General features: G+C 36.3%; 1 protein-coding gene across 2 annotated transcripts in view; it reads right to left on the bottom strand.

The window, feature by feature from the left end:
• LRP12 (LDL receptor related protein 12) overlaps window positions 1-15662 on the bottom strand; it is a 73616-nt gene that overhangs the window by 3901 nt on the left and 54053 nt on the right. For both annotated transcript variants that reach the window (XM_011291429.4, XM_011291428.4), the window contains 3 exons: window positions 7320-7522; window positions 4063-5167; window positions 2232-2364 (listed from right to left, as the gene is read on the bottom strand). In XM_011291429.4, the coding sequence (XP_011289731.2) occupies window positions 2232-2364; window positions 4063-5167; window positions 7320-7522 (1441 nt within the window). The remainder of the gene's footprint in view (window positions 1-2231; window positions 2365-4062; window positions 5168-7319; window positions 7523-15662) is intronic.

The following is a 15662-nucleotide window of genomic DNA, read 5'->3' on the forward strand; positions in this document are numbered from 1 at the left end:
TTAAGGAAAATAATAATTGATAATTAATAACAAATTGATAATGTGTTACCAAAAGTTTGAAATTTGAAAGTTTAATCTCATAAATGGAATAAAATCTAGCTTACTATTCATAACATTTTATTTTAAAACTTTGTTAAGTATAATTCCCTCATAAGGCTAAACTATAAACCTAAAGAATGCTGTAGTATGTAGTAAAGAATTAAATGTTATTCACAGTGAGGTCTGACCTTTGCCATCTGCTTCTGGGATGTGATCTCTGAGCCCTTATAGCATCATCTCTGACAGGAGTGTCCTAGCCTGGGGCGTGGGGCCTGGGGCCAGCCAGATACAGATAACTCTGTGTCTAAGGTGGAGGCTCTAAGCCACAGGAGCAGTGTGATGTAGAGTGGGCACTGGACTCGGCAGGATCAGTCAGTGTGCAGGGGCTAGAGACTGAGATCAGCCACATGCGCAGTTAATCATGCCTGCATGGTGGAGCCACAGTAAAAACTCTGGAGGCTGTGTCTCGGGCGAGCTCCCTAGTTGGCAATATTCTGTACACATTGTCACACACCCGTGTTGAGAGTGTAACACTGTCTCGACTTTGTGGGGAGAGGACAGCTGGAAGACCTGGGTTTGGCACCCTCCTGAACCCTGTTCCAGGGGTCTTATTCTTTGGCTGAATTAATTTAGGTCTTTTCCCTGTAATTAACCATACCCCTGAGTATAAGAGCTTTCAGTGAGTTCGGAGTCCATCTAGTGAACAGTCAAAACTGAAAATCATTTTGGGAACCTCAGAACTTATAATTTCTGTAAAGGTGAGACCTGTTTGGGGTGGGCTGTGCTTTCTTTAACTCCACCGTTAGCTGAACTCTTGGAGGAGCTTCGGGGCATAGGGGTGGTAGGTGGCAGATGGCAGATGGTAGACCAGGTGGGCGGAGCCGACCATTGTTGGAGCTCCCACCTAAAAAGAAACCGGCCACCTGGCAGGGCTGAGAATGTGTGGCTTTCTCTTATTTTGCACACAAAATTCTGACCAGTGGAACTTCTGAATTATTTACTTAGCAAGGTACATCTAGAGAAATGTTCTTAAAACTATAAATTCTCACCAATATTTCTTAAGACTCAAATAAAGGTGACGGACTGTAGTCAGAAATCATATCTACCAGAAAGAAAACGGTCTTCCATTTTGCACAGAATTAAATCACTGGGAAAAGAATGTTTATCAATTTTTATAAATATTTCTGAATGAATTTGCATTTTAAATGTATACACCCTTATGTCTTTATGAACCCTGGTATACTTTAGGCATTGAAAAAGAAGTTTTTAAAAAAATGCTAATAGGACTTTATTTAATTTTAATTTTTTATATTTTTGTTAAATTTATTTAGTTCTGAGAGAGACAGAGTGAGAGTGAGCAAGGGGCAGAAAGAGAGGAAGAGAGAGGGAGAGAGAGATAATCCCATGCAGGCTCCTCACTGTCACTGCAGAGCCTGAAGAGGGGCTCAAGCTGACCGGATCTGGGGCTCAAACTCACGAACCATGAGTTCATGACCTGATGCTTCACTAACTGAGCCACCAAGGAGCCCCAAAATAGTGTTAATAGAACTTTAAAGAATTCAGAAACATTAAAAAAAATAATGAGTTACTATTTAAAGAAAATGATATGAATTCTTAAACAGTGTAAAATCCGGCTGTCAAGTTTTCCCTCAAGTCAGGTGGAAATGTTAACTTCATTGCAATTACTTTTATTGTTAACTAGTTAATCTAATTACTGATATATTGCTAGTTACTGTTAAAAAAAAAAAACGGTATGAATTCTTAAACACCGTAAAATCTGGCTGTGAACAAAAGTTTTCCCTCTAGTCAGGTAGAAATGTTAACTTCATTGCAATTTACTTTTACTTATTAACTCATTAATCTAGCAGATTACTAATGTATTAATTTTAACATTCATTCTTAAATCTTCTAGATGTTTAGTTCAAACAGAAAATAACTTACTAAACTTTACTTCTGAATTTTAATGCACCAAATTATCATAAATAGTAAAATGCTTAAGAATCACATAACAAAATCAGAAGAATGAAAACATTTGGTATTTTGTAGCATTTGTTAAAATACAATGAAACATAATTTCAAATCCTCCATATATTTAATAATCCTTGACTACAAGAATTATGACAAAGGTCCTTTATCATATATACAAATATAGAATTCATTTTAGGAAACAGAAATCATAAATTGCAACATACCTGATTAGGTGAACAAACAGGAAAATCTTCAACTGGTGGAATTAAACCCTGAGCAATCAACTGTCCATAAGAGGGAGGGGCTTCTCTTCTTAGCAGTTCTGCTTCCACTCTTGACAGCTGGGTTTCAAATGACCTGTTAGAGAAAACAGGGGAACAGAAAAGGTTAAAAAGGCAAGGTAAAATAATTTTTTAAATCAACAATGAAAAAGATCTGAACCTTAATATATTTGACCATTTTTAAAGCTTAGCCAACTAACATTTATTGGATATCTATAGCATTCTGACACTGAGAATACAAAGGCAAAAAGCCATGGGGCTTTCACTAGGAGCCTGGATCACTAAGTTTTAGTGAATTAGAAATTCCCATAAAAGGTAAATGTATTAGATCTTTAAAGCCCTAAGAACATAAGAGGTTTGAGACTTTAGGTGAAAGTAATCAAGTTCAACACATTTAGTTTTTAGATGAGGAAAAGAGTGAATGAGTCACCAGTACACTTTCTGGAATAGCTTGTTCTTATAAGACCTCTGACTCTTCACTGAGCTCTTATGCTGCAATGTAGTCAAAAGTTTTGTGGCCAAAGAGGCAGCATGATTACTTTGATACTGTGCATCTGCGTGTATCTATTAGCTTACCTGTTGGGTATATGAAATCTTTTGTTGAATCTATTATTTGTAATTCTCCTGGGACTGAGTGTCACTGTCTCTACAACAGTGTCCTAAGGGACCTCTCTCTGCCATTAGCTTCTCCCAAGTCCAATCTATCCCACACCACGTGGAAGAAAACCCTCCCTGAAGGTCACCTTTTAATACTTAACATTTCTGACTTAACTGAGAACTCTTGACACATAGCTGTCATGGACCTGAGACACTAGCCCCATGTTCCAAGTTTTAACTTTTAGCCCTTGATATGTATCTTAGGCTCCAGATGAAATGAAGTATGTGATACTTCTTCCAAGCAATGCTAGGCATTCCTACTTTTATGCATTTTCCCAGGCTATTTTTTTTCAACTACAATATCTTTCCCTGTCTACATTCTACTTGTAGATTTCAAATGGCACTTGTTCAATAAAAGCCTTTCCATTCCCCCCCCATCAGATTACGTTAACTTTTGACTTTTCCTCTATACTTTTACAGCTTTTCTACCATTTATATTTTTGTCATCTTATTCCACTCACCAATGCCTTCCTCCTAACTGTACAGTGCCTGTGAAATTATGCCTTATTCATTTTTCTACTCACCCGTATTGTGCTTTGAACCTAGTAGGTTCTCAAATATTTAGAATTGAATTCTTACTTACAAAAATACAGGTTAAAACACTACAACTGAATATTGCAGCTTGCAAAATTCCCACAAAATAATCTGAAAACAAAAACTAGTAAATACCAGTTCTTAAGTATTTATTAGTTTTTAAAATATATTTTTAAATGTTTGTTTATTTTTGAAGGAGAGAGAAACAGAGTGTGAGTGGGGGAGGGGCAGAGAGAGAGGGAGACACAGAATCCAAAGCAGGCTCCAGGTTCTGAGCTGTCAGCAGAGAGTCTGATGTGGGGCTCTAACTCACAAACTGCGGGATCATGACCTGAGCCAAAGTCGGATGCTTAACTGACCGAGCCACCCAGGTACCCCATCTAAGTATTAGTTTTTATGTGTTTAGCCTCTTGAGTCTTAGCCTTTTCACACTGATTTTATAAATCATAAAAGATATTTATCTATTTCCCAAAATAGTATGAGACCAAAGTATACTGCTGATCACACTAAAGAACGGTTGCAAATACTGGGGCCATGTTTACCGCAGAAGCCATAACCACTACAATTTTGTCTTGATACTGACCTTCGTTCAAACATTCTCAGAGAATAAAGCTTACAGGTACATCCCAATGCAATGACCAGTAACAAGCCACAGATAAGGCTGCCTATGACGGCTGCAGTTATGACTCTGGTAGGCACAATTACGGGGCAATTCTCCTCATCGCTGCCGTCGCCGCAGTCATCCTGGGAATCACACACCCAGCTTTCAAACACACAACGATTGTTTTTACAATGAAAATTTCCTGGCTGGCAAAAAAAGCAGTTTTTTTCATCTGAGCCATTTGGGCAATGGTTCTGGTAGTTGCAGCGATCAGAACGAGGATAACAGACACCATTTCGGGAACAGGGAAATTCTTCCTTTTGGCACATGGTGCAATTTATTTCGTCCCTTCCATTTGGGCAATGCCAATACCCATCACAACGCTGCTGTTCTGTGTAACACCCCCAGTTACCCCCACAGGGTATTTCCCACGGCAAACAGAAGCCATCTACTTGGTAAGTTGCATTAAATCCCCTTGCGGCGTTCACTTTATCAGCACAAAAATGTACCCTGATCTGTCCAGAAGAAGAAACAACGGTAAGAGGTGCATGAGAATCAAAAGCAGTTAACACACGCAGAAGTTTGTGTGGATTCTCCTCTAATCCATCGTATATTTTGACGTAATCGCCATAACCAGTACCATCAAGTTTAAAGTCAGTGAAGCGTAAAATGACTTTACGATGATCACCAGTGTCTATTAACCAGGTGCAATTGCTTCCAGGAGGATAAAAGTCTGGATAGTTGGGAGAATTGAAAGTACCGTAAAAATATTTTAGCCACTGTCCACAAGTTGGCACATCACAGTCTATCTCATCTCCCAGGTCAAGGCAGTCAATGTTGCCATCACATTTTAAAGACTCCGGGAGGCAAGTGTAAACCTTGGTAAACCGAGACAGACACTGGAACTGGTTGTAGGCACAGGGCTGAAAAGAAGCAGCCGTTGGGGGACCAGCTTCTTTGGCACAGATCTCTTCATCGGAACTATCCCCACATTCGTCCATGTTATTACATTTCCAGGCTTCTGGTATACACTTCCCGTTGCCACAGCGGAACTGATCGCGAGCACAGTTTGGCTCTTCAGATTTCCCTGGGAGGATGTGGGGAGGACGGAGATGGAAGAAGGGAGAAAAAAACATACTCTTTTAAAAGATATGTAACAGTAAGTGACACTTTTATAACAAACATTAACTAAGCCCAAGTGATAGGGTTTTAAAAAAATCTTATTTTACAAAATAGATCAGTTCTAGTGGCAAACTGATATTGGCTCACTAATTACTCAACAGTTCAATTCATTAAATACTTATTGTTTGTTCCATGAAGACCTTTGTATTTTGATCTAAAGCGAAGAGAACACAAACTGAGGGGTTGCTGGAGGGGAGTGGGTGGGGAACGGGCATTAAGGAGGGCACTTGTTGTGATAAGCACTGGTGTTATATGTAAGTGATGAATCACTGAATTCTACACCTGAAACTAAAATTATACTGGGTGTTAACCAACTGGAATTTAAATAAAATCTTGGGGGAACAAAGAACAATTCTGCTTTTGTAGAGAACTCTCTTACTGCAGAACATTTAGTGATATGATACAAGACACTTGAGCCAATAGACTGCACTGCCTAAAATTTGAAAATAATTTATTGCATAAACATCATTAGAATATTTTCAAATGAAGAAAAATTTACCCACAATAATCACCTTTCAAATCAATTTTTTTTCCTATTTTTCATATCCTTTTCTAGTTCTTGTTTATATCTAAATCTATATACATACACACAATATTTTGCTATATGTGTCCTACAGTATATTTTGTAATCCTATTCTTTAGAACCAAATTTCTGCTAAGATTATTGTAAGATTAACTTTATACACGGTTCACAATGATTCATGTGACCATAACACAACACTGCCACTTTATATTTCTATTGTTTTATACAACTGCATGAATTTGAGTTATGTTATAAATTCATTCATCAAATTAGCAGGGGCAAGGAGAGAGGAAAAAACCTGAAATACCTACAGAATTCCAATTATTGTAGTGTACAATGCTAAATATACACCAATAGTGAGGCATGGAAAGAAAATCAAACATTAGCTCCTGACAGTTCCCCAAACTGACAGTGTTTGGGATAATACATCTCCATTAACTTATTTATTGGTAAGCAGGTGACAGAAAATGTGCTTCGAAAGCTAAATAAGTATTACAAAGACTGTGTTTTTAAGAAAAAAAAGCTAAAGGACAAGTACAGATTTTAGAAGATACAAAATGATTTTCAGCAAAAAAGTAGATATAACTTAAAGAAGTGAAAGAAGATTTGATACTACAAACTAGGAAGATGGAACAGAGCGGTCTTTTTTGCGAAGCTGTGAAGACCATGGTAATTCAGACACACAAAAACATATTCTGAAGTAACTTTCAGGATGTCAGTAAACACTTGAGGGAAAAAAAGACTTACTTAAATTTTTTTAGTGTTTATTTTTGAGAGAAAGAAAGAGAGAGAGAGAGAGAGAGAGAGAGAGAGAGAGAGAGAGAGCGCTGGCGAGGGGCAGAGAGAGAGGGAGACACAAATCTGAAGCAGGCTCCAGGCTCTGTGCTGACAGCACAGAATTCAATGCGGGGCTCTGACTGATGAACTGTGAGATCATGACCTGAGCTGAAGTCGGATGCTTAACCAACTGAGCCACCCAGACACCCCAAAAAGACTTAATTTTAAAATTAAGTATTTAATTAAAGTAATTAATTAATTGATGTATTTAAAATTTGAAAACAAAATTGACCTTAGTTTATAAAATTAATCAGTTCATTAGAATATACAAAACACCTGTATGAGGCCGTGCTGTGCTTTAGGGCACCTGAACCTTCTTCAATCTCAACCCTTTTTTTTTTTTTTTAATGTTTATTTTTGAGAGAGAGAGAGACAGAGAGAGAGACAGATACAGAATGTGAGCAGGGGAGGGGCAGAGACAGAGGGAGACACAGAATCTGAAGGAGGCTCCAGGCCTGAGCTGTCAGTATAGAGCCCGACATGGGGCTCGAACTCATAAACCGCAAGATCATGACTTGAGCCGAAGTCAGATGCTTAACCGACTGAGGTACCCAGGCGCCCCTTCAATCTCAAGCTTCTTAAGGTCTAGTCACAATTAGACAGATATTGTTTAGAAGACTAGCCCCAAAGTGACTTGGTACTTAACACTACAGAATTCTGTTCATTATCTTTCTTCTTTTTTTTTTTAAAAACACACCTGAAAAGTATGCCAGTCTGAAACCCTTTCTAGAAATACTGTCATCGGAATGGAACCTGATCCAGACGTGGTCTTGTGAAGAAATATATGGTGGTGGAACTGTCGAACCACAGGCTCTGTAACTTTCGATATTCTTGTATGTTTCTATCGTCAACCAGTCCAAACTGCATCTTCTGGACCCTTGAATATCAAAATCCTGAAAGCTACAAGTAAAAAGTCAGAAAAGGCTATTAATAAGGGTAATTTGGGGGAAAATTTTCACTTAATAATACTTAATAACTGAGGACTTTATTATAAGCCTTCATTCAATATTCATTGATTCTCCTGGGTTTTCCAGGCATATAGCCATATCATCAGCAAATAATAATACTGTTTCTACGTTCCTAATGTTTGTATCTCTTTCTCAGATTCCTGAACAATACTTCTTCATAAAAAATACCAGATTCCAAAATAATGCTAAAAAAACGTAGGCAGTAGTTGGCACCTTGTTCCTTTTTCTTCTTTGTGTGTGTTTAGGAAGGACCACTTCTAATTCAGAATATCCTAAATTATTCTGTATTTGAACCAGAAACACCACACCTAATCTGATAAGCTAAAGTGAAAAAGAGAAAGTCAGCCTCCTCTTCGATTAGACTGGTTCGTCTGCTTGCTTAGTGAGAAGCTTATAGCTTACACTTTCAGGAGATCAAATAACATAAATCTGAGCAAAGTAAAAAAGTTAGAAGTGAACAAACAAAAAATCTTTATCAGTGAAAAACCCCTAAGTTTGGAAAGACTTCTTTTTTTTTAACATAAGTTACATTATAGTCAAACATTGTCTTGTAGTTCACAAAATATGGGCATGCATTAAAAGGTATCAAAAAGTACACACAAAATTAGCTACTGCTATGAAAAAAGAGAAACTAAAATATTATTTTCCAATAACATGTCTCCACCAAAAAGGGAGTATCTGACTTTACCTCCTTGCTTCTGCCTTAATCCAAGTGATAAAGAAGTTAATTATCCAAGGATTATTACATGAGGATATTTCCTCTTTAAGTATTCTGAGTAACTACAACAAAGGCTGACAGATAATTTGATTGTTTCTAATTTCTCATTATTATGAACAATGCTTTAAAGAACCCTTATACATGTATCTCTACACGAGCAAATATTTCTCTAGGGTAAATTTTTCTAGAGGTAGAATTGCTAAGTCAAAACACAAAATTCCACTTTAAATTTGATAGACACTGACAGGAATATTTATACCAACTCACTCCCACTGAATGTATGTGAAAGTACCTTATATTAATGATAAAATATTTATCATTGCTCCATTTTATATTTCCTTATGTACCGAGATGGAAACATTTTTTCCAGTTTACTATTTCTTTTCCTATGAATTGCCTTGCTATATCATCCTTTACCCATCAGAAGTTTTTCTTATTCATTTAAAAATTCTTTACGTTGAACAAACACGTCCCTATTTGGGGGCATGTGTGTAACACAAGACGTATGTACTGATATCCACACGTGCATTCTCTCAATAAATAGCTGGTGAGGTAACTCCTGTTAACTTCAGTCATTAGTTGGCATGAACTGACATCTCTCATTGTGGTTTTATGTGCACTTCTCTGAAGACTAATGATGTTGAACATCTTTTCATGTGCTTATTGGCCGTTCTTACATCTTCTGTGAAGTGTCTGTTCAAGTCTTTTGCCCATTTAAAAAAATTGGGTTGTCTTCTTGAGTTATAAAAATTAATTTTATATTCTGGATTCAAGTTCTTTGTTAGATATATGTATTGATAATTTTCTTCTAGTCTATATAAATTGCCTTTTCATTGTATCTTTTAATGATCAGAGGGTGTTTTTTTTTTTTTTTAATTTTTAAAGTTGTTTTGAGTTTGAGAGAGAGAGAGCATGAGCAGGGAGAGGGGCAGAGGGAGAGAAAGAGGGGAGAGAGAAAGAGAGAGACACTGTTAAGCAAGGCTCCATGCTCAGTGCAGAGCCCCACAGGGGGCTCAATCCCATGATTCTGGGATCATGACCTGAGCCAAAATCAAGAGTTGGACTCTCAACCAACTGAGCTACCCAAGCTCCCTGAGCAGAGATTCTTAGTTTTGATGAAGCCTATTTTTCCTTTTATGTTCAGTGCTTTTAGTGTTCTCTCTAAAATATCTTTACCTACCTCAAGATATTCAACAATGTTTTCTCCTAATGTTTTATATGAGTTTTAGTTTTTACATTCACATCTAGGATTTATCTTGAATTAATTTTTGTGTGTTCTCAGAGGCAGGTCAAGATTCTTACACTTATTTTCTTCTATCATGCATGGAACATCCTGGTCTGGTCATCCTGCACTTGTGGAGGGAGGCTTGGCTCAGCTTTGCCCTTACTTAGTCTTAGGTGAACTCTTTATTTTAGGACATTGTCTTTACCTATGACATTTCTGTGGTTTCAATGAAATCCCAAGGTATTTAACAAGCTCGTCAAACTCAGCAAGTTTCAGACTCCAAACTCTGTCTCAGCTACACCACACAGGCACTGAAATCCTTGCGTAGCTTTCTACAAGGCTCCTGGGAGTCTCTTAAGCATGCACAGTTCAGAAAACAGCAAGGAATTTGAGAAGAATTTATATGTAGATGTAAGGACTTCCTACATTGGAGCTCTCTCCTTTTTGGATTTGCCTTTTCAATTTCCAGCTACTCTGACAGCCTCAACTCCACCCTGTGATACAACCATAAACTGACAAGACTGTGGCAGTCTGCTTGAGTTCTAGTTACTACATTCTGCACGGATTAGGGAACACACAGGAAGCAAACCTATCTCACCAGTGTGGATCCCTTCTTTTAAGAGTTTCCTCCAGCTTCTGATTACTCTCCAGTGCCTTTGAGTAGTTTTTAAAAAACTTTTATCCAAAGTTGATAACTGTTCATGGGAGGGCTAGTCAGATTCAAGCTAAGGAATCCCCTAGTATGTTTTTATCCATTAAAATGTTTAAGATTGAGGAAAGCAGGATCCTTGTCCAGAACAAAAGAAATATCTATTCATGCATACGCTATTGGATTAGTTTTGCTAATATTTCATTTAGAATTTAAAAGATACATTTAAAAGCAAAATTAGTTTTTCGGTTTTCTTTTTTTTTAATGCTTCACAGTAGTTTATATAACAAAGACTGTTCACATACCTGGGCCATGTGCCTATTTCAAGTACAGATCTAGAGTTGAAAATTTTAATTTCTTCGTTTTTTGGTTTAATCAGCTTTTTCTAAACTGGTATTGAGTCACTTTGATCATTTAAATTTTTGTAGAAATTACCATTTTATCTTGACAGTAAAATTTATTGGTACAAAGCCGTAAATCGTACTTTCTTACATTAAACAAATTTCATGTCTGTGGTCTTTATTTTGCTTAGATTTTCTGTGGAGATAGCACAGTACTGGAAAAAAAAGGAGAGACTCATCTCTTCCTTCCCATTTTTTGTATTACTAATTCTATTTATCGTCTTGTTGCATTTTCTGAGGGTTCTGGTACAAGCAGTGAAAACATGCGTCATCATCCTGGCCCTTGGCACTAAAATTAACTTCAATATTAAGTTTGATTTAAAATTTTTTTAACAGATACCTTTCATCAGGTTAAGGATTTCCTTATCTATTCATTTAGTAACACCTGCCTGTAAAATTACTCAGGTTTAGAATCTTATTCTGAACGTTGATCCAATTTCTTTAGCGAATATTGATTTAATTAGCTTTCTAATTCTTGTTGAACCAATTTTGGTAATGTACATTTTCCAGAAAATGGTCCGATTCATCTAATTGTATAATAATGTTACCACAAACTACTTGTAATATTCCCGTATGACTTTTAAAATCTCAAAAAATTAAAAAAAAAAAAAAAAAGGGGCGCCTGGGTGGCTCAGTCGGTTAAGCGTCCAACCTCAGCTCAAGTCATGATCTCGTGGCCTGTGAGTTCAAGCCCCGCGTCGGGCTCTGTGCTGACTGCTCAGAGCCTGGAGCCTGTTTCGGATTCTGTGTCTCCCTCTCTCTCTGACCCTCCCCCATTCATGCTCTGTCTCTGTCTCAAAAATAAATAAACGTTAAAAAAATTTTTTTTTAAATCTCTATTATTGTATTTGTAGTTATAGACACTTTTGCTCACTTTTATTAGTACCTTTTCCTTTTTTTCTTCAGTCTTGCTTTCAGATTTGTCTATTTTCCCCAAGTTTTCAGAAAGCCTGTTTTTTGTTTTATTGAATCTTATTGTTAATTCAATTTTTTTCTGATCATATTATTTTTTCTACTTAAGATTTCACCTGTAATTTTCCTTCTAAACTCCTGAGTAAATGGGGAGCTCATTTATTTCATATTCTACTTATTTCAATGCATTTAGGCTGTAAATTTTTCACTAGGTACTCTACCAATGTGTTCCAACAGTTTTAATATATAATACTTTTATTATGGTTATTTTCAAAATATTTTATGAGTTCAGTACCACTGTGATTTCCAGCATTAATGCAGGAGTTATTTAGGAATATGTTTCCAAACATATGGGTTTTTTATTGTGGTTTCTAATTTAATTACATTGTGGTTAGAGAACACATTCTGAATGATGTAAAGTCTTAAAAAATGGAATTCAGAGTTCCTTTGTGGTTTAATACATTATCAATTTCTTATAAATGTTCCATATGTCTTTGAAAAGAATATATATATTCTCTATTCATTGAAATAAGTATAATATACACATATATAATACATGTTCCTACTGGATTAAGCTTGTTAATTTTGTTTATCAAATCTTCTATCTTTACTAATTTTTTTTCTGTTTAATCTATTAAATTCTAATTAAAGGTATGTTTATAAACTTCCACTGTCTTAGTCAAACTTGCTTGATAATTCCCCATATTTTGCTACTTTGCCTGTATTTTAGACTGTGTTAGGAGGTATACAAAGTTTACCAAGATTATATCTTCCTAGTGGCTTATTCCATTTGTTACTAATATTTTGTGTTTTAAGCTCAATTATATCTAATGTTAATGTTCCTACACTAGCTTTCTCTTTCTCAGTATTTCTGAAGTTTATCTTTTTTTTTATCCCCACCCCCCTTTTTAAACTTTCTGTGTTAGTTTTGTTTTAGTATATTCTTAGAAGCCCTTTATAGGGGGATTATACCAATCAACAAACCAATAAACCCAATCAGATGGTCTGTCTTTTAAAGGTTAAATGAGCTTTTTCCTGAATGGCCTTTCTATCAGAGTTCTAATTTTCCTCCTTTCTTCTTTTGTATTCGTAGGTTTTGGGTTTTTTTTTTTTTAAGTTTCTTTTACTTTTACTCAAGACTGCTTTCTATTGTTTCAGGAGTTATCTTTTGATGTTGTAATTCAAATACTAAAACATACTTTTGTTCTAATAAAGTCCAAGTAAGAGTATTCAGTGTTTCTATTCTCCTCTCAAAATGTCAAATTTGGTGGAAAAATTTACAACCTTATTTTCACTAATCTCTAACTGAAATTTGAAATTTCACTTATGAATATAAACAAACCATTATAGTATTTACAGTACCTGTCACTCTGTTACCAACAGAAATCACAGATATTTACACATTACATTTCAGTTTTAATAGATACCTAGAATCACTATTTACACTCAAAATCACCTCGGAATTACAGTAGTTGTTAGAACCATCACTTACTAATATGTTAATAAATAAGCATGTATTACTATATTACGTATTTGTAAAAAATATCAGATAGCTTTGTTCAATATAATTGGTTCCCTTTGTAATGGTATGTATTATGATTTATGAGTTTAAAAAGATTCTGGGAAAGGATCTATAGATTTCATTAACTACCAAAGTGTTCACAGCATAAAAAATTTAAGGAAAAAAAAACCCCTGATGCACTTGTTGTGATGAACACTGGGTGAAACTAATGTAACATCGTATGTTAACTATGTTGGAATTAAAATAAAATAAACAAACAAACAAAAAAACCCTGATATAGTAAGTGTATTACGTCTGGAGTAAATTTGTGTTTGGATTTTGTGGCTGTTTCTGTCAGTATTAACATTTTCCATACATTTTGGAAATAAGGCTTATTCTTTAGACGCTTTTCTGGTTCACTCTCTCTCCTTTTAATCTATTCTCTCTCTATATTCTTCCACAGCCTGTGTTTTATAGTTACTTCCAACTGGGTCTGCATTCCAGAACAGTCTTAACATGGTGGTTCACAGCATTATAGGTCCTGTCACGGAGTCTTTAGGTGGCCTGGTTAAATTCCTATTTGTTAGGTTATGTCTTCCCACTTCTTTAAGTTCTCAGCCCCATACAAACTCAGACAGTGGTTAGTAGAAGTTCTTTTCAGCCTTCTTTCTTGAGCACAATAGCCTGACTCCAGTCCCTGGCTTCAAGCAAGCAATTACAATCTAATCCTCTATCTCTTCTTGATAAGATGGTCTTTGTTGATTTTGGTAGGTTTCAAGGGAGAGGAGTAAGGTAAAAATGCCTTTACGTTACCATCTTTAACCAGTTTTTAAAAATTTTTTTTAAAGTCTGTTTATTTTTGATAGAGAATCAGAATGTAAATGGGGGAGGACAGAGAGAGAGGGAGACAAAGAATCTGAAGCCTGCTCCAAGGTCTGAAATGCCAGCACAGAGCCTGATGTGGGGCTTGAACTCACAAACTGTGCAATCATGACCTGAGCTGAAGTCAGATGCTTAACCAACTGAGTCACCCAGGCGCCCCTAACCAGTTTTTACAAGGACAGTTCTAAATATTGTTTATAGTCTATAATTTTAGTTTCCCTCCTTTATCTAGATTTTAATTTTATTTTAAACTCAGGAATGAATGTTTTCTTTTTATCAAATGCTTTAAAACATCTATTCTAGATAATCATATACTTTTTCTTTGACTTGTTAATATGGTAAATTCATTTAAAATTTTCTAATAGCGACTGACTTGTATGTCTAAATGAGCCGCATTTGATTATGGTATAAATTTCTTTTGAACAATTTAGGATTACACCAATATTCACAAGTGAAACTTGGTTGTCTTTGTATGTATGTGACCCTTCTCAAGTTTGGTGTTACCATGACAATGATTTCAGTAAGAACTAGGACAATTACTAAAATCACTTTCCAATCTCATTAGGCTGGGTAAATCCAAATTCACTAACTTTGTCTGGAATTTGGGAAATTTTCCTTTAGATGTATGGTCCATCTCTAATTTTGTTCTGCATTTCAGCATTGTGCTTGGTTTTGGTGTATCTTTGTAAAATCTAAAGGGTCCAACACACGATCAGAACCAAATGGCAGGGGCACCTGGGTGGCTCAGTCAGTTGAGCATCTGACTCTTGGTTTTGGCCTGGGCCATGGTCCCAAGGTCATGAAATTGAGCCCTGTGTTGAGTTCCACACTAAGCGTGGAGTCAGCTTGAGATTCTCTCTCTCTCTTCCTCTGCTCCTCTCCATTGCTTGCTCAAGCTCTCTCTGTGTCTCTCAAATAATAATAATAAAAAAAGAACCAAGTGGCAGTGTTCCATGCAGCCTCCTCCGTGCTGGCAAGAATTGCCAAGTTTTATGGAACTGAGCTGGTAGGTGGCAAATTTAATTTTGGGGTTGGACTTTTAGGTTAAAAGATAAAAATTTCCCAAAACTCTAGTTTTATGTGGAAAGAAATCTTATACTTGGAATTCCTATGGTAAAAATGCTACTTTGTAAACATATTATAAGTAATAGAAAATAGGTGTAACGTCTGGGTTCCAGCTCGGGCAGTGCTGCAGAAGGATAACCTTAGTAGCACATCTTATCAATCCATCCAGCAAGACATTCACCCTTCTCACAGAGCAGAACGGTTTCCAGAGAAGCTCAGCTCTGGTGTTCCAGAAGATGTTGGCCTGGGGCAGAAGAGACCAGATGGAAAGCAAACCAGATGGCCCCTGTTTTACGGCTTCCACAGACAAAGGGGGATAGGACACAGTTGTGTTTCTCAAGAGACAGTGGGTGTCTCATTAGCGGATATAAAAAAGGAAGCTGGATGAAACAGATAAAGGGGATGAAGAGGTACAAACTTCCCATTATAAAATAAGTCAGTCGCCGAGATGAAAAATAGAGCGTGGGGAACGTAGTCAATATATTATAATAACATTGTACGGTGACAGATGGTGACTACTTTATCATGGTCAGCACTGAATAATGTAGAGAACTGTTGAATCAGGATGTTGTACACCTGAAACGAATATACCATTGTATGTTAGTTTATACTTCAAAAACCCCCACAAAAGTAGGCTAAATTTACAATCTTAGTTTTAAAAAATGTAAAGAAGGGATTTAAGTCTATGATGTGCACGGTCTCTTCTAAATCTAAAATTC

This window comes from Felis catus, chromosome F2 (assembly GCF_018350175.1).
Source record: "Felis catus isolate Fca126 chromosome F2, F.catus_Fca126_mat1.0, whole genome shotgun sequence".
NCBI lineage: Eukaryota > Metazoa > Chordata > Mammalia > Carnivora > Felidae > Felis > Felis catus.